This window comes from Pygoscelis adeliae, unplaced genomic scaffold (assembly GCF_000699105.1).
Source record: "Pygoscelis adeliae isolate BGI_AS28 unplaced genomic scaffold, ASM69910v1 Scaffold57, whole genome shotgun sequence".
Lineage (NCBI taxonomy): Eukaryota > Metazoa > Chordata > Aves > Sphenisciformes > Spheniscidae > Pygoscelis > Pygoscelis adeliae.
In genome coordinates, this window is record NW_008825615.1 from 9,186,817 (window position 1) to 9,212,405 (window position 25,589).

The 25,589-nt window shown below is 38.7% G+C and overlaps 1 protein-coding gene across 2 annotated transcripts in view; it reads right to left on the reverse strand.

Annotated features, from left to right (window-relative positions):
• Positions 1–20,449: 20,449 nt before the first annotated feature.
• BAI3 (brain-specific angiogenesis inhibitor 3) overlaps positions 20,450–25,589 on the reverse strand; it is a 481,908-nt gene continuing 476,768 nt past the window's right edge. For both annotated transcript variants that reach the window (XM_009333162.1, XM_009333161.1), the window contains 2 exons: positions 23,219–23,323; positions 20,450–21,264 (listed from right to left, as the gene is read on the reverse strand). In XM_009333162.1, the coding sequence (XP_009331437.1) occupies positions 21,076–21,264; positions 23,219–23,323 (294 nt within the window). In that variant the 3' untranslated portion in view covers positions 20,450–21,075. The remainder of the gene's footprint in view (positions 21,265–23,218; positions 23,324–25,589) is intronic.

The following is a 25,589-nucleotide window of genomic DNA, read 5'->3' on the forward strand; positions in this document are numbered from 1 at the left end:
CCCTGCGCCTTTGCTTTTTGCGGGTTTTGCCGCGGTTTTGCCGCTTCAGGAAGGGTCCCCCGGCGCGATCCTCCGCTTCGGAGCCCTTCGCCTCGGTGGCTTCGGTACTTAGCTTATATTATTTAAAAATATTTTTCATTTAAAAGTAATATGAAATATTTATGATGACAAAGTCTAAAGCTCCTTGAATGTGAATAAGATGTAAATGACTTAAAAATAATATACATCTTAATATGCAATTCTTAAATGTTGTCTTGTACTCATATAACTCCAAAGTAAGACAAGCATGAATATAAAGGACAACTCACCTAGAGTATTTTTCTAGCTGAAAAAAAGTTAGTATTCTGAAAGGTTATAGCAGATGAAGTTTTTCTATTACAAGCCAAGTAGGTCTCCAATGTGTGTGACATTTCAAATACCTTTGTGGAGCAAAAAAAATGGACTTCTTGTTGGATTTGTCTCAATTGTGTTGCTGCGTTTGAGACAGACCTATGTGACAAAGCTCTGAAACACACTCCTTGCTTGTTCTTTAGCCTCATCCAAGAAGACCTTAAGATTTTTTGCTACAGTCTCTTTGAGGAATTCCTTTCTAGACAGTCTTTTGTTTTTCCCTTCGATGTAACGCCTCTCACCCAGGCAATTAGCACAAAGACTTAAGAAGTGTCAGGTAAACACATGTAATCCCTGTTCCACCTCACCCTTTGGTTTCTAGCCAGGCTTGGGTTCTCCTGCTGCTCCTACATAATTTGATAGGAATAATCTTTCCTTGTCTGACCCTGACTTTTATTCTCATCCTGCAGACATTTTGTATGACTTCTGATACTACCAGATATGACGTTCTTTAAAGTCCCTAAAGCCAATGTGCAGTTTTAGATAACTTGCTCTGTCATTTAATTTTCACCTTACTTTATCTAATTACTTCTTTCTGTGCCTGAAAGTCTCTATTTTTACACTTGTTCTTACCTGCTAGAGATTTATACTAGCATACCTTCATTTTCTACCTTAAAAAAAAGCTCTGTATACTGAAGCTACACTTCGTTTATCTGACAGCTGAGTTTCTTATATCAACAAACAAATAATTTAAGGAGTAGTCAAGTATTTAGATTCAGGAGCATATATTTGTTAAGGGGACCCTAGTTTTTCCTTCATTTAAATTTAAATGTACATTGCCATTTACATTCATATTTTAGAGCAGAAAGGTCAAGATAAAAATCTTGCTTGCATTCCTCTTTCTACCTTGTCTAAGAATGACAGGTCTAGAGGTTTTCAAACAGCTGAAGCTGCTCCTGATTAAAGCTATTGTTTGGTTTTGGGCAAAGCATGAAAACGTGGACTGACGATGAGGTGTTGCTTTTTTGTTTGCATGAAACAGAAAAAAAGGTATAATTAATGATCCAGTTAGGCCCTCTTACCTGCGAAAAATATTAGATGATATTACTACAAATGCAGAGAGAGAATTCCTCTTAGGATTTTGTATCAAATACTATTCCCCTTTGTGTCTTTTAAAACCTCAGTAATTTGTTGGGGCTGTACAGCCAGTGGTTGAATTACTAAACATTCAGAAGTACACTAATAAAACGCCTTGTCATATTCCTGTAAAAGCCACCACGGCCATAAAAAAAGTCAAGCCCTTAAGTCACGTAGCATTTTTTGAATCTCTATAGTAAATACCTCAGGAAAGCAGCTCACACTGTTACCAACAGCACTGGAGATATGTATAATCATTTATAATACAACACATCAAGAACAGAGATACCTCGCATTACAAATTTTGCATTAGGACACGACAGGTATACGTAGCAAGCAGTGCATAAGACTACTATAAAAATATGGATATGTTGAAAGAATATTTACCCTTTTATTAATGATCATTTAGAGAGGTTTCTACATTCTTCCATAAATTTTCTTGCAGAAGCTGTCCACTTGATCTATTATATCCAATAAAGAGACCTTGTTTGCATTGACATCTACAGTCTTGAAAATAGATAAATGAAAACTACCAAAATTAATGTATTGATGATGGTTATCTTTACACTCTTCTTTTAGTTCTGGTGTGCCATAATCCAAAGATACAAATGGTTTTAACTAATCTGAAGGAAAGCAGGCCTTATTTTTGTTTTATGTAGTAGTACTGCAATGTACTGCATTGTAAAACAGAAGTAGGTTACTGCAAAGGGCTCAGGTGTCTACCATTTAGTGCCAGGCTGTCAGCCCTTCTGTACACTGGGGAGCAGCTGCTTACTGGAGTAGACTCTCTCACTTCAGCTGGTGGTAATAAGCAAATAGCTGGTCCCCACAAGTGACTAAGGAGGAGGAGTATGATCTCCTCTTATGAGGAAATCATAAACTTTCAGCTTGTCTGAGGAGTAATACCATAAACAATTCAAAATACAATGCAAACATATTAAATAAAGGCCAGTTAGAAAGAGTTCCAGCTGTGAGAAAGTCTCCTGACCATGACTGTGGTGTTTCATAAAATGTTTTTATAATGATGTAATGCCACTGAGACTGCAACAGCAGTGTGAGCTATTGAGTAAGTCCCTGGAGGTTACATGGGTTTCAGGTCTCCCTCACCTTAGACTTAATATTGAGCATGTCTCTTTAGGTTAAATTTTTAAAAGGCATTTAAATGCTGACTTTGTTTTGTCTCCATCCTTTGCTTGTGTTACTTATGAGGACTTAAATCTTTTCAGAGCAGAGACCTCTTATGAGGTGCAATTATTGCAGATGTATGAGTTGCAGGTACAGTGGATATTCCCAGCTTCTACTGTCAGATAAACAATAGTAATTAACGTTATTCCTGACGTACTTCATTTCAAGTAAGCACCAAGACATTTCACTTTAATCTATTTAATGTAGCTCCTAGCAGATCTATATCTGGTTGAAAAACCATGTTTAGGCTGGGCAAGTACAAAGGCTTAGGCACATGCAATACTTCCTGAACAATGTAAGTATGGGAGATCTACAGCTAATAATAAGTGACTATGTGGAAAGGGATGTTTAAGGTCATGACAAAATTACGGGCTGAGCCTGCCAACTAGTTGGTGGTTCTGGTCAGTTCAAGCGTTTGGTGTTTTATCTTCAATAAAATAAATGCGTTTATACGTGCTGTTCCTGACTGCCAGATATCACCATAGATCTGAGATGTGAAGGAGGTTTTGATGCAGAAATGGCTTTAGGGAGATGTGGTAGAGTGTTGCGTGCAGTATTCGTCATTGTAGTAATTAACATAAGCAGTAATGACCTCCAGGTCAGGTAGATTCTTATACTTAATGACCATCTGGGCAGTGAACATTGCCTTAGACCATTAACTCCTCCAGACAGTCATTTAAGTGTGACTTAACTGCCAGTCATTCTTGCCCAACATTAACAGGTACTCATAGCTGGTTTCCTAAACTTCCCCTATCATTCAATGATAGGGAGTGCTATATGTTCTTCAAACAGAAACAGTTTAAAAGCGTGCTAGTTTACATAAAATTTCCTGAAAAAGTGATTATCAGGTTAATAGTTGGCAATCAGCTTGAGCTGTAGTAAAGTGGATGAGATATTCACGCATTTCCCAATACTTATTTTAATTCGGTGAGAAAATATGTGCTGGAACGAAACCATTTTGTGTTTAAATAATCTTGCTGTGACATGGTAGTACAGAAAATAGCTGCAAACTAAACCACATTATGACAATACATATCTATTCATATTTACCTGAGTCCACAGCAACAGACTTTATTGTCATACTATCCAAACACCAGTACTACCTGAGCTCATTTAATTGCTGTTTTAAAAAATGGATTCAGGTACCAATTTCTTCTGCTGTGTAGATTTAAAGAACAGTTTAGCATAGTATTTGTTCCGTTACATTATCTCTGCAAATCTTTCTAGAAATCCTGAAAAGGTCTAGGATGCATAAAAGAGCTGCATTCTCATTCTGCAGCAAAAAATTGAAGTTATTTCAATAGACTCAAGACTAGATGGCAAGATAACATTTTCAAAGGTCATTCACAGTATCTGACATGGAAGAGTTTGCAACTGAAGGCGGTATTTCTCTTATTACTTTGCCAGTTCAGGGTCTACTAATCAGGATATGCACCTCTGTGTTCCCAACTAAAGATAAGTATAGACTAGATCCCCTCTTCTGTGAAAGTGCTCTCCTTGTTTTTAAAGAGATCAAGTTGATCTTCTCATTGTGACAGAATAACTCAATAAACCACTGGAAATGTGGTTAGCATAAAATTCAGTAATGTAGTTAGAAGACAAATTTGACCACCTTTTTTTTTATTTTGGTGAGGTCATTACCTAGTGGCTTCACATCTTGATGGGGGGGATGGAAACGATAATCAAAACCAGTCATACTAACTGGATGTTTCAATTCTGTTCCATATAGGAGAACCAGTTAAAATTTTGCTTCAATTAAAAAAATGTAGTTGAATTACTCATTGGCAATCTTAGCATATGTCAGACTTCATTAAAAAAGAATAGAAATGGACTGTAGAGGTTTTGGGAGCCTCCTGAGAAGCTTTTGGGTGCTGACATGAGCAAAAAGTATTGAGGAAAAATCAAGTACTTGCATCAAGAAAAAAAGTAGATTTCTTTTATGTAGTGAGGATTGTATGACAGGTGAGACTGGCAGTGAAACTGTATATCATTTCTGGCTTGCAAAGGTTTGATATGGAAGATATCCTCTTTGCCCAAAGAAAGCTAACCAACATTGTATTGACAGATGGATTAGTGTGAATCTTATTTCATGTTCATTGAATTTCCTATACTTTGAATCTTTTTCCAGCAGTCATAAATAAATGGCAACAGCCCTAGTATAATCTGTTGGAGATGTACTACTACAAAGTTGTAATGACAATTCTGATTTCCCTTCATATAGAAATACTTCAGTTCCTTGCTAATCCCTCCTATTACTACTCCTATTCAGTAGAAAGTAAAAAATGCAAAATATTTTCCAAATTGTGTTAGATTTTATCAAGAACCCAAGCCTTCTGTTCTATGAAAATTCTCTGATTTGGGAAAAATGGAAGTGTTTTCTGAATGTTAATGACTTCATGGAGAAATGGGAAATACATATCTATGGATTCTCTTATCTCCTTAAATATTGTAAAACGTATTTACTATATATATGTGAAACTGCAATAGTTGAGGTATCAGATGTCAGGGACTTGTCAAGGGCTCATGTGTTTTATACATGTATTGAGAAGTTTTTTATCATGCTTACTGCAGCAAATCATTCTGTATTATGACCTATCTCCCTTTATGAATTACAGTTGTCTTCTATAATTCCTAAAAAGATTTAAAGACTCAGGGGAATGTAGAGAAAATGATAGCATTTTGTTTAGGTGTGGTATCTCATCATCCCTTGCCCCTTTGCTTAGACCAGAGGTAGATAGGTGCCTAAAAACATAAATATAATTGCAACCTTGATTTTTAAACTAGTCTTTAGAAAAATTGTCAATAACATAAATGGCCAGAGTCACTTACTTCTACTTTCATCCAGAAGAGTTTGATTTAACATTTTGGCTAAAGCAGCAGAAGCTTCAAGCCTGTGTGGAATAAAGAGAGCATTTTCATTACCTATTTGAATTTTGGTCAAGGGTTCCATTATGAAGAAATACAAAGAGAAATATTGTGAAGAAATCACTCTTTCTACTACCACTTCTTTCCATTTCAAACTCCAACTCTTCATTCACTTTGATATTTACAGAACACAGCTATGTTATTTTTTGTACCTCTTTGTAATGAACTTCTCTCACTCTTTAGCTTTCTTGGCGTGTCCTTTGATTCTTCCCGGAATGATTTCCAGCTTTTTGCTGACAGCTTTGCATTATTCTTATTCATAGAACGTGTTTGACTTTTGACATAATGAAATTCCTTTTGACCCTTTTTAGAAACATCTAGGGGTTAAAGCTTTAATCCCAAATGCTTTTTGAAGCATCTTTTGACTCTGTCCCACGTTTATCACACTCTCACTTTTATAACCCTGGCTTATCTGTCAAAAAAATGAAACCACCCCCTTTGTCTTACACCTCCACAATTTTCTCACTCTCTCATGATTCAGAAGCAGCATGGATAATACTCGCGTGAGGTTGACAGGAAGGTTGATAGGGAAGTACCTCTGGAGGTCAACTTCTCCCATAAAGGTAGGTCATGTGCCTAGACCCCCTGACTGTCTTGGAGATGCTCTGCTGGACCATCTCCACTTTCTCCACATCCCTCTTGAATTGGGGGGGTACCAAAACTGTTCACTAGAAACTATTGCAGATGCATTTCACCAGTGCTGAGTAGATGGACTATAGCTTTCCGTGATCTGCTAGCCATGCTCCTCCAAATGTAACCTGCTATATGAATTGCTCTATTTGTAAGGAGAGCATGCCTGGTGCCCCCAGTAGCCCCCAGGGGCTTTTCAACAGGATGATACCCAGTGGAAGTACTCCTAGACAGTAGCCCTATGTCCCTGATACCCCATCCCCCAAGTCCATTTCTTGTTCCCTAGTTGTCTGTTCAGTCTCTTCACCTCTGAGCTTAATACTGCTCTTTTTTGGTAGACCTCAGCTGCAATTCCTTTCTGCCTCTGATTTTGTGCAGGTTATCTTCAGCTGCAGATTACTGAAGCCACAGGTTGTTTGAGGAGTTCTTTTCAAAGGCTGAAAAAGTACTGAAATGCTGATTATATGTTTGAAAACATAGCAAAAATAAAGTGACTGCATTTTTTTTTGTTTCAATACCCATACCATAAAGACAGAAAATTAAATTTTACATATGGATGGTCTAAGTTCCTTATTGCTTGAAATTTTTACAGTGGGCTTGGATAGCTCATATTGCTTTATCACAACCAGAAGTCATCAAATGCATGCAGGAACTGCTGGCTGAAATTCTGTGTCCAGTTTTATAAAAGCAGTTAGATGAACAGATAACAGTGCCTCTGGCCTTCAAATCTGGGTAGAAGAGTTTGTCATTAGAGATGATCATCCTACAAATGTTTTTTTTACATGTGGTTTATTAACTCTGTGGGAGCTGGAGAAAAAGAAGACCAAAACAGAATAGTCTTGCAGGAAAATAGGAAGAATATGCTGCTTTTTGCATCTGTTGCTTTCTCAGATGGAAATAAAACCAAATCCTGTGAAAAGGTATAAGCTCCAAGGTATAAGTCTCCATGGAGTGATATGTGGATATCTGCTGCTCATATATCAGGCAAATTTAGGCTGACTCTCTTTTGCTAGAGGGGGGGAAAATAGTGAGGAGGGACAAAAATAAATCACAAAACATATAACATTTCTTAATGCAATCAGGGGCGTATTGTAATGGTTGATTATCACCTACTGAGTCTAAACTGTCTAGGTTCCTTACATAGTTCAAGCCTGTTTTCAGTCCTAAAAGATGGCTTGGAGCCAGATACCTGTATAAAGATTTTGAATCGCCCCTTGAAGAATCTGATTCTCATTCCATGAGAATCAGAGAGACAAGAGGAAATGGGGAGACAAGTTTGAAGAGGCTAAAGTGTATCTTTGTGAAGACCCTCCCTCTCACCTCACCTTTCCAAAGGTTTTCAAAACAGTTTTACACGGTTTTGGTACTCAAACTCAGAAGAGGAAAAGCAAGCACATGGGAAATAGATTTGCTAACTGTTGCATGATGGATCTGTGCTCAAGAAGTCAGCCTATGTTCTGTGGTAGGACTGGGAAAAATTGTTGAAAATAAAGTTTATTTTAAGTCATGCCTTTTTCTCTGCAGTGTGTACATAAAGAGATTTTACACCAAAGGTTAGGTTTCTTTTCCTTAATTTCATCTAGACTGCTTCCTTCATGTGCACGGCTCAGCAGCAACTGCAGTCATGTTTTTAAAACACTGTATTCAAGAATATCAGCCTGTTACCCTGACCTGTGTTCTCAAAGCATTCAGGGACACTAATAATCATAGCTGTCAAAAATCACGTCCCTCACAAATCGCGTGTAGATCAGCACATCCTTCTAAAGTGAGTGCTGTTAAACACACCAGCCCCAGCAGATTTGGTAAGCAGTATTGTCTTGTTTTAAGACTACTAAAACTGTCTTTTTCTGCAGGCCTGCACCTGGAAAGAATGGGTCTGAATAATGTCTTTCAGATCAATGATCATCAGGCTAAGCCTTCTAAACCCCTTGGTAATAGAGGGTAGTCAGGGTCATCCAAAATAACTCAATCCAACAAGAATTTGTGTGTCATGAGTAGTAGCTTTAAGGGAGCTCAGAAAGGTGTTTTGCTGAAAGATACTAATTATTGTATTGTACTGTATTGTATTGTGCTAAGTTTCAAGTGCCTAGTTTTGGTCCTCTCCGGTTCAAGATGGGTCTTGTGTAACAATAACTGTCTGGCAATAGTAATTCCCACTGTACCTGTGATTAATGTGCACACTCCACACAGATTATTCACAGGTCTGAGGTCCACAGGGTGATAGAAATATTCTTCAAGGTTGGTATTGATTTTTCTTATCTTCATGTTATGAATTTCTTTCTGCCCCATGACTACTCCAGACTTTCTTCTGAAAAGTTTTGAGCTGGACCAGTATTTCTATGGCCTCGTGCCAATATATTCCTATTGTTGTGTGTTTGAGAAGTAGGTCAAGAACATTCCTCAGCAAACAGGACTGCTTTTGCTATGAGAGGCTGCAGGAACTGTCTTCACGTGTATTTACGAGATCTCACTTTGAGCTCTGTTTGCTCTGTCTTTGGCTTCCAGCCCCCTTACTTGCACAGCAGCAAGTAATTTCTGGAACACCCCAGCAGAATGTGAGCTGCTTTATTCAACTGGTGGGGGCAGGCCACTATTATTGCAGGTGACTTGTGCCTGAGCATCACAAGATGAAGGCTGGATATTGAAAAGAACATGACTACTTGACACTAATTGAACTTCTAAACAGTGTTATTCACAGTTACCAGGAGTGAGCACATAAGACTGCAGTGATTTTATAAACCAAATGTTCTTAAGTCTTTATGCCTAACACAACTGAACATAGTATGAACTCAAAGTATAACAGCAGGCCCATAGGATGCAGTTCTTACTGTCTGCGTAGGCATCCTTTTTACATTAGCTTAGCTAAAGTAAGTCTCTAGTGTGGCTTTAACAGTAGGAAGAAATTTCTGTATGTGCTCAGGCTGCAGGCAATCTATACATTTATAATAATCGAATGCTGAATGAATGAAGAGCTCCTCCGTATGCTGAGATTTTGGGTTACAGGCTGTGGATCCCTCAGTACAAACTGCCTCAAACATTAGGTCATCTCTTTCCCAATTAGCAATCATGTATTTTTATAGCAAGTTTCGTAATTTATATTAAAAAATTATATAATGAAAATATTTTTTATTTTATTATTTATATCTTTTAATGAAATATTTTATAAAAATTCATGGTTTTCCTGGAGCATCACCTGTTTTTAATAATTTTAAAATGTCAAGAAATACACAGCATGGACATTTTAGGTATGAGTTGCAACAGCAACCGATGGAATCAAGCACACATAGACAGTTACGCAGTATCCTAGTCCTTTGCAGACCTATCTGTGACTGGCTACCCCTGTACTTCTCCTACCTCACCTCTCCATAATTTTTATATCTTGCTCTGTCATGTACCTCATCTGCTGTAGCTTTTATCATGTTCTCTTGCAGCGTGTCTGGCCCAGGACTATTCTCTTTTTATTTTCTGTTGAGTCTCCCTGGCAGAACCACTCATTTGTTTTCTTGTCTGTATGTGCTATTCTCAGCCTACACCTTATTATATTCATCTTCACTTAGTTGCATTTTTTTTTCCTTCTTTTTTTTTTTTTTTTTGAAAAACATCTATGCTTCTAATCCATAAGTCACTGCAGGAAGGACACACTGATTGAAAACCTCTCTCTCCAGGCAAAATGGTAAATTGCTTTTCATTATATGATTCAGGTTTCTTGAAGTCTTCCATTTCACCTATGTCCACTTTTATTGAAAAACACACAAAGATGACCAAAGCCAAATAAAGATAAAACAAAAATACCTTTTAAGGATAATGTTGAAAGTAAATATTTTAGTTTGCATATCTTTAAGTGTAATTTACTGCAGGAGTGCAAAACAGTGATTTTGAGGCTGAGTCTAGACATATTTATTGCTAAAAGCACCTTGGTGATTTACTGGTAGGGCAAAGAAAAATGCCGGAGAATTTCAGCGGTAGTATCTTGCATAGCAGCAGGAAGGATTCTGTCTAGCCTGGTGTTCACAGTTTTGCTTGCAGCAGTCTAGGAGTAGCTGGCTGTGGGATGCCTGATGCTCTTTTTTGTAACTTGACTGTGATGAAGAGCCCCAGTGACAGTGTACCAGAATCTGGCTTTCTGGAGCTACTTGTGGAGCAAAATTTTTCCCTTATAAAGATGCGTGTCTCCTTTTCTTCCATTGATCATGCACTAATGAATTTCTTTTGAAAGACTAACTCACTTGGTATGGACACACTTGAAGTTTGATTTTACAGAAGAAAAGTGATTTATTTCTTAGTCATTGAAAACCCCACTTATAATAAATGCATCTTTTCTTCATTCACAAGCTTACAAAGGGTATGGAACAGCTTTTCACACAAAAATAATAAAATTCCTGTCAGATATGGAAGGGCTAAGAAAGCACATTTTAGTTTCTTCCCTAATGTCTTTCTGCAAAGACACACACACACACTCACAAACACACACACATACAAAGGTCAGAGTCAAGCCTCCAGCAACTATGGAAGTTAATTTTCTTTGCTTCACTGTCCTTTTTTTTTTTTTTTTTTTAATTTACTGCAATTCCTGAGCACTTATCCTGTCTGTAAGAATTATGGAAGCTCCAGGCAGAGAATAATTTCATAGCTTATCTGGGGATTGCCATGTTTCATACACATATTGTACATTGTCTCATGTCCTCATACTTGTACCAAGCTGTTAGGATGGCATAGTTTCAAGTTGGTCAGACTTGCCACAGGGAATTAAAGAATCTGCCAAGATTGGTGTGAAGCAAGGAACAGGATACTAGTGAAACTTTCGCCTCCTCAGAACATCTCATATCTGCAATATTGGTGTGCTGGAGGCATGTTGGGTTAACTTCCGCTCCGTGGTCCTTCTGCAGAACAGGAGGAGCCCATTATATATTCCCTTCAGACTTTTCAGATGATACATGCATTGATTTGGCCTCTCAAGGAGAACCTCAAATTGAGCTAAAATCATCTCAAACTGGCATATAGCAAGTTTTGATTCAAATAAAGGTATCTCAAATGTGCAGAAGTTCAGGTGAAAAACCGTTTTTGTCTCTCTTTGCTTAAGCTCTTGGAAACATAACCAGTTGAGGTCTGAGTGATTGTGCTCAGGATCAGACTCTCCACTTAATCTTTTTCATACCTATTACAGGTGCATTGGTTGTGGGAAACTTAATGCTTGACAACTCAGAGTAACAGCTTTTCTGTGCAGAAGGTGTTATTTTTCCATCTTCTGGCTTTTAAAGACAGACTGAATGCATATAATAAAAGATTAGATGTATATCTGTGACATAATGTATCTAGGAAACACTGCAATTATGAAAACCTTATGACTAGTTGTTAAAAAAACAATCTATTCTTCTTAATAAGTGTGACAAATTTCTAAAGCCCTAACTACAGGTAATATAAAATCTTTTTTAGATGTTGCCTGAAAGGGCAGCTTGTAGAAAAGTTCCAAACAAGACTGAAATTCTCCATGTTTCTGGAAAGTTTCATAAACTGTTTGGGACATTGACAATGATAGCTAGAGTTCAGATTCTGTCTCTTGCCAATGACGTGTCCTTACCAGAGTCTTCCTGTAAAAAAGGAAAAGAAAACAAATGCATATGTGTGTTTTCCTGACTTATGTGAGACAACTATGTGCATATATAGAATGATAGAAAAAATTTAGTCACTTTACATACACATCAGATGTGTATGTAAAATCTATGTTTACACTAGCATGGGCAAAAACCTAGCTAGACTGTTTTTGCTTTTCTTACACTGGTATGAATAAGGGAGAGCTCTGATGGGCCATGGATTTATTCCAGATTTATGGTGGTATAACAAAGAACAAAACCTGGCCTAAGTTGCTTATCTCTTCAAGTAAGGTGATCTACTTGCACTTAAAGTAATTTCATTTGTAATCTTTCTTTTTTATTTGGGAGTAAATCTATATTGTTCACATGTAAGAGAGAAGGATTTTACAGTACCCAGGAACTTGAAACTGACAGGTTATGGATGCCTCCAAGAATAATCTGCTAAAGTACAATCCCTGAACCAGTACACTTCAGAGAGTACAGTAACAAATGTCACATCCCCTGCTGACCAGAGCAGACGCTGCTGCTCCCCTGATTGAGTGGGTTCCAAATTTTGCATGCCTATACCTATATCTTGCATGTGGGAATTAATCCTCAACCTGACTATATGAGACCTGACAGCCTTCCAGGCCTCTCCAGCTGTCACCAAAATAAATTCTCCACCAGCCTTTCCACCTGTCCAGAATTCCTTAGGCAACAGGGGAATACATATTTCTGGTTCGTGTCCATCTATGGTGACACAGATCATAATGCGGCTGCAATAAAGCTGAAGTATTCCCTGGCAAGAAGAACTCGCTGGCTTGTCTTTTTCTCATCCAGGTTAATTCAGTTTTCATGAGGTTTGACTCTGACGCTGTGGTTGTGTAGCATGAAGCTAAAAAGCCTGCCGGCTTCACAAATAGATGCCGCAGGTTGCAGGAGGAGTTGTCAATCAAGGTTGGTAAGTGGTGTTTCATAAAACATTCACAACCTGGAGAGAACTGTGAGTTGATTTTACTAGCTTTGATGTGGAAGTGGGACTAACTAGCATACCACTGTCTCTCAGTTTGCAGCGAAGGCAGATAAACATCTGGGACACAGAAAACAACTGCTGAGATGAGGCATCCCTTTGAAATTGTAGTAAACTTTACAATAGTCGCTCCTTGAGCTAGGAAATCGATGAATTGTAATAATTTGGTTTCTGATCACTGTGTAATTCCTTTGATGACTTGAATGTCTAAAGGTTTTTTGGAGAGGCTCTTGAGACAAAAAGGCAATTTTAGCAGCCTTACTCAAGTCCTCCTATCTCTTTCCAATCTATTTTAGACTCTCTGTTTTCTCTTACAGTCCCCTCAATCTTAGTACTTTTCCTCAGGCAGCAGGCCTGAGGAAATAAGAGTCCACAACAAAGCCCTTAGCGATTTCATCATTCTTAATTCTTCAGAAAAGAGGATGGGATATTTAATTCCTTTTTTCCGCTAAATGGCTGAGACAGTTCACTTTGTTTTCTCATCCTTCTTGCATCTAGATAATCAGTACCACAGTCAAGAAGGTATGGCAGGAAGGTCAATGGCAGAGGTAGAACCATCAATTTTCTTCTACACATCACAGAGAAGCAATGGTGCCAGGCAAAGGGTAACATGCACCCTTCATCAGTCTTAAGCCTGTGAGAAGGACGGAGGAGTAGAGACTTCACTTCTCTCATGCTCTAGAATAAGGACTATCACTAACATGATCTTCATGCTGGCGTGCAGCAATGGTATCTGGTCGTCTCTCCTTCAGGCTCAGAAGAGTGAGGGTGCATAATGGTAGGATATGCACCTAGGATATGGTGTCGGAATTTTTTTCCCTTCTCTGATCAAAGGGTATTACAGTGTGGCTAATTGCCTCACTTCTACATGGGCCTGTCAAGGAAGGCAGGCCCGCCCGTCCTTACACTGAGGACAGAAATTTAGAGCTGGTGGTGAAAGAACTTCAGCACCAGCGGAGAAGGACATGTTGACAGATTCCTTCTGAACTTACCTCTGGCTTAGGCTGTATTCCTGGTGGAGTCTGAGTATGGGAGGGCAGCAGCATACAGCTCCTCAGGAACTGTGAAAAAGAATCAGTTTCTGGAAAAATGAACAAGTAACCTCCTGGCAATGGACAGTTATGTTGCTGCTGGGCCACCCCTTCTGTATGATACTGCTTCTACCTTGGCCTTCCCTCACCTGCTCCAGCCTGGCATCCTGCTATGAAATGAAAAAAAACACTTTGTGCTCTCTTTTGCTATCAGACAAGGGAAAGAAGGGCCAAGCAGCTGGCATGCCTAAGACCTGCATATGTTTGACGTGAGTGGTGGACACAGCATCACCTGAAGCGCACACTTGCTCCATCCCAGAACAGGTTCTGGGGACCTCAGGCAAAAACTTTCTCTGCCCAGCCTTCGCATTTCCCACTGCAGTCTAACTGCTCGCCCTCGGCTGCTGTCAGCAGGCAGCGAGTGGCTGCAGTGTGCCCAGGGCAGGAGTCTTGCTGTGAAGCCAAATGTTCAGAAGAGGAGCAGGCAAGGTGGATTCTGAGTAAGGAGTGGCAATGTGTGATAGTGAGGATACCTATGACATTCATATCAAGTTGGCAAACCTGACATAAGACCCATAACCCCATCCCTCTCTGGAGAGATAGCTGGAAGCTGGATATCCCTGAGCATCTCAGAAAATCTTCCCCTGGAGCTGGGTTCACCTGTCCAAACACAAGTACCTAGTATCATTTTAGGTGTGGGGTAGGGTACTGCTTGGACCACAGGGTGTAGGTCTCCCTTAAGTTGCCTTTCATATCTGCAATCCCCATGCAAATGTCTCAAAAGCTATAGGGCATCTCATATTAACTGCATCCTTCCTCTAGTAATAGGTAAGCTGAATTGGTCTTTAGTCTCTATTGACTGTATTGACCTATTGTCCACTGATTGTAATGGGAGCTTAGACATTAGCTCACATGTTGATGACTAAATCTAACTAAATCTGGTGCTTAATTTAGAATAATTTTATTGCCCTCAGGGAACTTTTAAATTCTCTATGCAATCAATGGAAAGATGTTAGTACTTAAAGAACTAGTGGGGTCTAGCTGGACTTGAGACGTGCCTCCCTTTTTCTTTAGGTTACAGAAAGAACCTAGACAACTATGATAGGCAGAGTTAGAATGCCCTGCAGAGTTCTGTGCTTGAAATATTGGCAAGACAGTGTTTTAGTTAGAACTCTAAATTACATAGAATGGATTCTACCTATCTGTCTTCAGTAACCATAGCTAATTCTTGCTTGATTTAAGAACCTAATTACTAAAAACAGAGGTCTGAAAGTCTTTTCCTAATACACAGTTCTCGAGAAGAGCAGGAAGTAAAGTGATTAGGTCCAAGGAGACACCAAGTAAGAAATTGAACATACATACTAATCAATTCCAGTTTCTTTTTTATACTATGAGGTCCTTCAGGCATCACTTTTTGCAATTTCCTGCGTCAACAGCCTAGGGACATAATGCAATAAATCATTGAATTGATGATGGGAAAAAACACTAGCTTGCTGCTGTTCTTAAAATTGGATTCTGAGAACCAGATTTTTAAAAGTATTTCAACTCCTAAGGGTTTGATCCACAAAAGGACATAGATTTTTTGGTGGTCAGCATTGCATCATGTAAGGTTCAGATGCCTGTTTCCTAAGGTTGACTGCATATGTTGAACAAGGTACATTATCTGCTTATACAATGCACGCAAAGAAGTAGACATCTTGGGTTTCCCAATAACTGCCTAAGCTAATCAACAAGAAAACACTGAGACTAGAGCTGTTTCTTAAATCCCACCTCTCTTGAGGTACCAGTTCTTAACTCTTAGTCACAGGGATGAACAGTCATGAACAGCAACTCCCAAGCCCTTCCCTGGCTCAGGTGCCCATTCTGAGTTTTAAAGAAGAGAGTCAGCAAGTACCCATGGATGCCACTCATTGAACACACAGCTGGAGGAAGGAGGGTTATAAAAACTGAAAAAAAGCTCAGAATTCAGCACACTTTCAGGATGTGGGAAACAACTACTATTCCGTTTGAAAGGATTCACATAGTCCTTGCTCACTTTCCGACTGTAAAACCCAACCAATGGGCTGTAGACAACTCTCTATCAGCCTTGTTGCAGCAGTGCTACTTAAGAAAGAAAGTCTACATTCACAGCACCAGAAAGAAGGAGCAGCAGAAAATAAATTAATAAAGTCCACTTGTCAAGACAATTACTTAAGAGAAGCTGCCTGGTGCCCATTTCTTGCTCAAAGAGATGGTTGTGTATTTTCTATTAAATGGTTAGATAAAAATGTTAAAATTCAGGTATTTTTGTGTTTTCTCCCCCCCCCCCCCCCCCCCATTAAGAATGTTTATGATGCCCCTTGGCGGTGAAGGGCCAGCCGTACCGGGGGTCGAAGCACAAGCCCCGCTGAAGAAAAGGCATTGGAAGCTTCATGGTTGAGTTTTTCCTTTTTCTGCAGGGATTAAACAGAGTGCTCCAATGAGTTCAGGATTTACTGAGAATTATTTAAGAACTTTAGCGACTGGAAAAGCTGTAAAGGAGGCAAGGATGGTAGAAATCAAGGAAGGGCTTCCACGTGAGGACTAACTGGGTGTGGGTTTGTAATCCCGAAAAAGAGTAACTGTGGGGCCTATAGCAAAAGCCTGCATAGTCAAGAAAGGAAGCTGAATTGGTAAAAAGTTATTAACTGTTCCTTATAAGAAATAATGAGGTATAAAATGAAACTGAGAACAAACAAGAGGAGCAGTACTGTAGTGTAATTAATCTGAGTAACTCATTGCCACAGGATGGTCTAATGCAGCCTATCTAAGAGACAATTTTGTCAAAACCAGATAAATGGCTCTTTGTTTACCTTACAATTGTAGTTAACGGACAGAACATTTCAGTGGGAGTGCTAGGATTAGTAGTCATGCCTATCTTATCAGCAATTGAATTTTTCCTAGTGAAGCCTTTTTTGCTTTCCTTGCAAAGAAAGATGTTTCTAGAAAAGTAGGTAGAAAAGATTACAGCATTACACTGGTTGAGACCTGGCTCGAAACGAATCACAGCTCCCCAAACGCGTATTCAACTGGGTACCTCTCTGTTTACTTCCCTCAGCACATGAGAATGGGCTTGGTTGTACAAGAGAGCCCTATAACACTTTTTGAGAGGGAAATAATGTTTGCTCATACAAACTGCTTCTTGTGGCTTATCCAGAGATACAGCACAGCCTTGAGCTAATGCCTGAGGAACTGAAAGTCTACTATCAATACACAATGTCTCCATCTGCTGATTGCTAACAGAGATTTCCATATCCTTTTGCATAACCCGATGGAAAGCACACTGCTGATGCTGTGACAGGTGGATGCCTGCTTCCAAGCGGGAAGCGGACTTTTTGTTAAATCTGGTCTCTAAGTACAGCATTGCCTAGCAACTATGGGAAATGGAGACAAGCCAAAGCATCAGAGAACATTTCACCTGGTGCAGCTCAGGGCTTGGGGTTTTTGTTTGGTTGGGGTTTTGTTTGTTTTTAAGAGAAACTACCCCAGTTTAATCCTGTGTAAAACAATATTAGGTGATTTATGTCTTCTCATCATAGAAGCAAATGATGTTCTTACAGGAGGAGTGTCAGGACATTTCCCAAAGAGCACTGTTTCACTGATTATGGAGAAATTCAGACCCAGTAGTGAATGAAATGGAAAAGACCCTTATCTGTTTGTGTCTCTTGTTACAGCTTCATCCTAAATCTTCATCATAAGGAGTCATTAACATTACCTATTTACCAACATTAAGCCCATGGCACTCCAAAGGTGCATCAGCATGGCAGCACTGCTATTCTTCCTCTCATTCCTTGTAGCAACACTTAGTCTCTCTTTCCTTCTTCTTCTTCTTTCCAAGAGATATTGCAGAGTATTGGCTGAAGTTCAATAATGACTAATTCAGAGTTTACCTCCCCAGAAGATTCTGCGTTAAATAACATCACATTGGCAAGAGTCCATGTAGCAAATAACTTTGTTAGTGCTTTTATGCCAGCAACACCAAACCCCTTTACACAGCCTTGGATGTGAAATCATGGATATCTTGAACTGCTGTCTGAGTGATCTATGGCTGCTCAGCTAGATTTCCTGTATGCACTGCTTCCCTATACAGAAAAGTCCAGGCCATATTTTGCTTAGCATTGACTTGCCAGGAAAAAATCTTTCTCTGTATATGTATGTAAGAGGAAGACAAAGATAGAGAAACTGCATATGGTCTTATATGATTACTAATGTAATTTAAACTGTTGAGAAAATGATGCCTTTCCCAAAAAAGTATTTGCTTTTTCTATATACATCTAGGGAATATGTATTTTAAATTGGATCAAGGTAAACTCTAGGCTGAGCTCAGCTGCCTCAATATACCAGCTTCAGCAACGTTGGTTAGCTGAGCCCTCAAGCACCTGAACTTTTCTGTAACTGCAGCTGGAGGCCAGGTGAGGTAGCACAGGGCACGTCGAGTGGCACCAGCCTGCCCTGGCAGGCAAATGCAGAGCCCCCTGTCATCTCTGTGACTAGTATAACGTAGGGAGTTCTGACTCAATTTTTATTTGCATATAATATAATGCCAAACATCTCATCAGTGCTCTACCAAAATTTAAGCCAGTGCATACAAGTTTGTACTCTCCCGCTGGGTTCAGTCTGACTTGTACCATTTCAGAGACATTGAGCAGCAAACTGTAAGTACGTGCAGCATCTTGCTTATGGAGAACAAACTCTGCTTTAATATGAAGCAGTCAAATCAGTAGGCAAATACACTGGGTTTCAGCATGTTCTTAATATTTCTAAATATGAAATATATCAGAAAATAAAAATGTCTAGCATTTTCTGGGCAGGGCAGCACAAGCTCTAAATAAAGAGGCACTGAACATTGCTGCTCATACACTGAAAGAACATCTGTGACTGCTGTGTGGTACATAAATACCCAGGTTAATCTTAAACCTGAAGCAACTGGGCTATTAATAACAGCACAACTAGGTCAGCAGTGTATTGAGTGTAGACAGATTTATCATGTTTCCTGGGTAAGATTGCAGCCTACCCTAAGCTTTCTGCAGTTGTAACTAGACCGCTATTGAACAGGAGTTAGGTGATATAAAGCTTATGCAAATAATCTCTGCACTATAGTTATTGAAATACCAAGGTGCTCTATATTTGTATTATGCTTAGATCAATCAAGGAGAATGCTAAGGCTTATATCTGGATTCAGGGGCCTAAGCTTCCTGATTTGGTCTCAAAAATTAGAAATTTTCTACAACATGCTCTGCTTGAGAGATGCCTACCATACTGGATGAAATCCTTAAAAAATGTGCAGTTTCTGTTGTATCTTTATCTAGAGGGAAAATAAACCCCTTTTAGATTAGAACTTGATATAAAACAAGAGGGAGGCTTTTGGTGCACTATCTGATCTCAGAGGTGTGATGTTAGTAGGCTGCATAGCCAGCCTTGCCAGATGCCTCCTTCTGCATCAGCCTCTTGATAAAGTGCCAGTTCTGACTGATTGATGTGTTGCAATACTACATTATCTAACTTCTAGGCACCTAAACCAGTTAATGGACTTGATACCAGGTTGGTAGCTAGTTATTTTATATTTGTGTAAAGATTTAGATGCTGAAGCAATAGATTAGAGAAGTCTGCACTCTGCATGAGATGCTCACTCAAAGTAGGCAAAATCAGGCTCCTTTTCATGATTTAAGTACCTTATTATGGCCTGGAGAAAGGATTTACAGACTGAAACACTTTCCTGAAGGTTACTCCTGAGGTTGGTCCTAAGTACTTTTCTCTCAACATATGGATGACAATCTCCTTCTGCCAATGCTCTGGGATAAGTTCTCACTGACAAGCCTCTATTCTGGTTTTTTTTCTTCCTAAGCAGATTGGTGGTCATGTTTTCTTCCTCTCTAAGAGCTCTCCAGCTAGTAGGCTGCAGCATATTCAATTCCATACAGCAGGAACTAAAATAGTTCTGGAAACTTTTTTTCTAGAAATATGGCATCTGAAGATTTGAGATATCCTCCCATCCCCGCCCCCCACAGCTATGCTGTAGATGAGGAGAAACTTTGAAGATCTGCTTTTGGTTCTAAGCACAGAAAGGGGGATTTAGTGTTTCTATTCCTAATTGTTTAACTGTATTTTCAATATAAATTATGCTCTGCTCTTGATTTATAATATGAAACACACTCAATTTTTTTTGTCTAAAATACTTCAGAATTTTTTATCTTTAAAGTCTTTCTTCTTTTTATACAGCAACAAGACCATGCACAAGATGTAATGATTCTAAATAAACATTTTCTTTGGGTGCTGTGCATTGAAAATTAACTTATTTTCCATTATTTGTCTTTCTGCAACAAGACAAAAATTCTTATAAAACAGAACAATTGTAATCGTATTCTGACAAGTCCAATTTATATGGTACATTGTCACAAAAGAATACCTAAGAAAATGCAGAATGGCTATACAAACCTACTAATATGCTTTAGAAACTCCTTGCAGGAGCTAGAACAACACACTTTTAAAACTCCAAATACATATTCAATATGTTTGTTTTAAAAGAAAATTTTATAAATATGCAAATTTAAGATAAACAAATACAGAATAAAATGCACTAAGAAACTGATATGTAGACAAAGGTTTATTTACACCATACAACATTTTAAATATTTTATACACAGCTGCAGCAGAGAAAGCTACTCTGAGCTTTCCAGAGAAAACTGCAATAATAAAGATGTGAAATATATTATTCATATAAAAGTGAGATTATTACTTTATTGCATTTAAAGCAATGAAGAATGTAGCTCAACAGACATTCATTTAATGACAAAAACTTTGCTTTTATATTATAAAGTAAAAAGTGTAGTAATGGCCAAACAGACTGTTATAAACTTTAAAAACTGCATAAATATATACATTGTGCTTCATGGTGAAGTTTTTTGAAAACTAAACCAAATGAAGCTGTTACAACATGAATCGTTGCTTGAGGTTTATCTATAAAGATTACCTTACAAATCCATTCCACGGGTACTTACAACACACGATGGTAAGAATTGTACACCTGGTTCTCCACTAGCCGCACTAGTGGGAATATACTGTACGAAAAAAATCACTGACATTTGGCACAGGAAGAGCCTGACATAAAGTAGTCACAATGTTCAGACAGGAGCGTCAGGATTCCCAAAGTCTCTTTATTGTCAGTGCAATGAATTATTTTTGTTTTGTTTTTGTTTTGCTCAGTTTGTTTTCATTTTTGTTAAACTTCTGTTTGAAAGTCACCTTCTTGCACATCTAAAGGCAAGTTCAGACACTTCTCCCATTCTGCTGGTCTGAGTTCTAAAGCATCTTTTGCTTCTGTGTCTAATACGTTTATTGTTGTATAGTGTTGGTAGTCGCTTGTGGTTTTGAAACTGTCCCATGGAGCCTTGTTCGGTGCTGAGTTCTCCTGAAGACCAGAGAAGAAAGAAAAATTAAAAACAAGGATGAAATAATGTGTTTTCTGTTTATAAGGCTGATGGCTAATGTGCTCTCATGAGACAGAGAAGCCAGAGAGTGGAAATGACTTTACAAGGAGCCAGGCTGGCATTCAGCACCGTTGCGACTGTTTCCCTGTGAACAATCAACACTTTGGCAGGCTCCTCACCTGAGCTGCCAGCTAAGCCCTTTCTTTCACAAGAACCAATGTACATGAGGAATGGCCGAGCGATCCAGTCCCAATAGCCATCTTTTTAATAGTGGTTGTATAGAAAAGTGGGAGAAGAGAAGGGAAGGTAATTGAGAAGAGCTTGCTGCCTGAAATACGGGGTGGTTTGAAACGGAGATTGCCAGCTGGATTCTAAATTGGGGCAGGTGCGTGACAGAACCACGGAAACCTAGTCCTTGAAAATGCTGTGAGAGCTACCTTGCTTTACAGGCTGATGAGCTCATGTATATTAGGATTAACAGGCTGAAAGCTGATTATTTTCTACTGAATGAATTTTTTTTTTGAATGCTAAGTTTTATAGGGTAAAAGACATTATGGACTAAGACCAATTTAATTAGTGATTTCTACTGTAACATGTTGGGTGGGACTTAGTTGCCAAAACCTAACATTTTTGCACCATTTTAGATGCCTTTGGATTTTCTGCCTGATATCCAACTATCTTGCATGAGAGGTGCAGGTCTCCTTTGAGTCCTCTGTCACCACTGCCCGTACCATGCTGTAGACTAAGACATCTGAGGCTGTCTAAAATAGCCTGAGATGCCTATATTTAGGTACCTGGATCACTCTCTGACTGTCTTACAGATAGACCATTCCTCTAGGCAGCTTTTATTAGCAGACCTTTCAAAAACATAACACCGATGTGAAACAGAGTAAACACAACTCTTCCACTGAGATTCCCTTTGAGATTTTGAGTTAATTCAAGCTTTATGCAGACAGCAAATCTCAAATGGGGAGGTGAATGCAAACTTTACATGTCAGCAAATCTCAGAAGGGGGAGTGAGCGAGAACTGGGTGCAAAATAACACATATTACAGCTAAAGGTTCATCAAAGAATCAGGGCCAAATTTCTGCTGGATTAAGATGATGTAAATGATGTAAATCCATTGGCCTCACATCTGCTTAATACCTCTTCTTCATGTCTGAGAGCAGCTCTTCTGAAAAAGTTATAGAATACAATGATTCTAGTTCAGTTCCATTTAATATACAATTTTCACATTATAAAATTATATATAAAATTATTACAAATCATACTATTACTGCTAACAAATACGTCGCACTACATTAGCTGTTTTAATTAGGCGGAATCCACAATTTCCTTGCTTTCATTATCAGATGTAGTCAGGGTGTTATGCATGTGTGTATGAGTGTGTGTGTATAGATTTGAATTATGATGATAGCAGAGTTGACCAGGATGATTTAGTTTTTGCTTTTCCCATGGTAAATATTTATAAATGTATTATGGAAAAGACATGGCATTACAGAGACCCTGTGTGCTTTCTGGACCGTCTCACGTATCAGTTTATCTAGCTGGACTTGTTTGTAGTAACTAATTTAATATCCGCTTGCCTAGCTAGAGGAAAAACCCTATTGGCCAAATTACATTAGTGAGCTGCTTTCTCTGTATAAAGTCCTTTAGACTTGGTAGACACATACAGATTTGAAATGTGTTCCCTACAGTTCAATTACTTGTCATCTATAATGATGTCAGTGAGTTAGTTATGGTCTAGTTGTGAAACCTAATGAGTCTTGTCATAGGTTAGATTACTGAAATATCTTTTGTTCTAATTTCTGAGGCTATCTAAAGGTAGCACAGAGTGAGGTCTTCTTGGGAAATATCCTGAATTCAGAGGACTCTTGTTTCATTATTGTTGTTAAGGATCCATCATATTTGAAATATCTAAGAAGGAAAACTTACCATACTGCCGGATTTTGGTACATCCCGAAATCTGTCCAGCGTCTGAAATTTCTGATTTAACTCTTGAAACAATTCCATGTGCCTCTTTCTTGTATGCATGACCTTCTGCAAAATGGAACATAATTGCTTATATTTATAATTGAATCTGGGTTTTTTTAAGGGAAGCATTATTTTCCCCAACATAATAAAGTAAATTGAATTTGGCAGGGCCATCTTTTCCCTATAGACTCGGCCAATGGAAATGAATGGCACTAAGCCTTCTCTCTGCTTTGTTTAATGTTCTTCCTGTGTACAAGAGACTGTTTTTACCCCACATTTTTTGAGTTGCTGAAATTAAGAGACACTGTTTTTGTGCTAGCTTAGAAGCATTTTGAAAGTGATGGCAGTTTCTCAGAAGGATATTTGTCTTGCACATTAGGAATATTTTCTAGAATTTCTGTTTTCAGCATGGATGCTAATATATTAATTTCTATATGAATGCAACAGCAGTTTGTAATGGTCCCTATCAAAATAATTTTTATGAGAACACTGAATTCAGAAATCTTGGCCCTGAATGGAAAAGCCCCAAATGTTACGTCTTTTTAATTAGACATGTTCTTGTCATTCAGATCATCATAAAAATGCAGTTGAAATGGCATTCATATTAAGAATGAGGCACAGTTTTTCAATTTTACTTGCTTTCTTATGTCATGGACTGTGCAATTGGAAACCATCCTCCCTCTAGCCCATGCACAGGGCACTCTTCCACAAAAACTTATTATATGTCACTCCTGTGCAAGAGGTGGGGACCCCAAACAGCCCCCACAGTTGGAGGAGCCCTTGGCCATGTATCTGCCTTGGCAGCTACATGGAGAGTGAAGCCTCTTTTAAAGCCTAGACTCTCAAGCCTACCATCTGCGTTGTTTCCAAACAAGTTCACGCTCAGGTATGGATTCAGACTGGCCTCTGGAGCAAAGCTGAAGGCTGCTTACTGTTCAACCAATCTCATGGTTCTGTGGTCTGGGTGGACAGGGGACAGGAGGGACTGAGGATGCTTCACCTCAGTCCAACAGCAGATGGGCTCAGCTTGGCTTTTCTTAAGCTTTTGTAGCTGCTTGAACTTGGGTTACATCCAGGGCAGCAGCCAATAATGTTGACAGAAAAGGTGCAGGACACCAGCCTCTATGCACATCCACTGATTGTGAAGCCTGATTTTCCCTGGCGTTGTACATGACAAACCCTGCAAACTTAAGTACGCAGTGCCTGAGTGTGACCCTTCCCAGCAAGTAACGCTTCTGCCGAGTCTGGGTTAGTACCTTTTAAAATGGAGTGGGAGTATCTGACCCTCAAATAATGCTTTACCAATACAAATTTTAACTTTTATCTTTCATTTGCATTCTGTGTTTATAAATTTCATGAACTGTGGCTGCTCTCTTGACCATGCATTTCTACTGCCATGCTGTAATAACCATATCATCCTTAATATAGCTACACCGTAGCTTGAGAACTTGTTTCACTCCTGAGAACAGGAAATTGGCAACATTATTCACAAAAGAGACATGAGATACAGCAAGCAATTAAAGACCTATTAACTTAACATGAGTTGTGGGGTGAATAAGGGAGAAAATTTTGCAGGATTTGGTAAGGAACTCCTTGCAAAATGTAATTTAACTAGAGATAGCTGATCTAAATTTATGAGGGGAGTTTCACTTAAGTGACTTCCTAGGGATTCTTTTAAGCTATTGCTGTTATGGTAGACAGGGATATGTAGCAAATTTCATATACATAGAATTTAAAAAAGAAAGGTTCTGCCTCAAAGATTGTTATTGGCTGAAATAAGGAGATGTTCATGGGAATAAAAAAGATGTTGTGGGTTAAAATACTGGCTCTAAAAGTAGGAAATAACGTATGACTGCGAAACAAGTATCTCCATTTGGAAACTTTTTAATAGAAGGCTAGGAATATAGAGAATGCTACTTTCTGATATTTTTCTGAATCGTGTACCCAAGAATTTGTTAAATAGCAAATATGAATAATGCAAATGTCTTTCTCAGTTCATTACATTTTTCCTGAGGAGAAGCAGGTGGGAGGAGAAATTAAACACTTGCAGTGGGAAGTCTGCCAGAAAAAAAGACTTTAAATTTTATTCCTAATAGCAGAATGACTGGTATGCATATGTACCTATGGATCTTTTCATTGCTTTGTGTTTTCCTGGCTTCCATTCCATAATTCCTACACACTGACACCCGCCCCTCCCCACTGCTTATAAAGAACGATCTGAACTGAAGGTGCAGTAACTTAAATTTCCAACTGTAACTCTTCTTTTCTAGATTTCTTTTAAATTCCTTGTTAGAAAGCACTGTCTTATCCCCTTTCTAGAAGATATACTCTG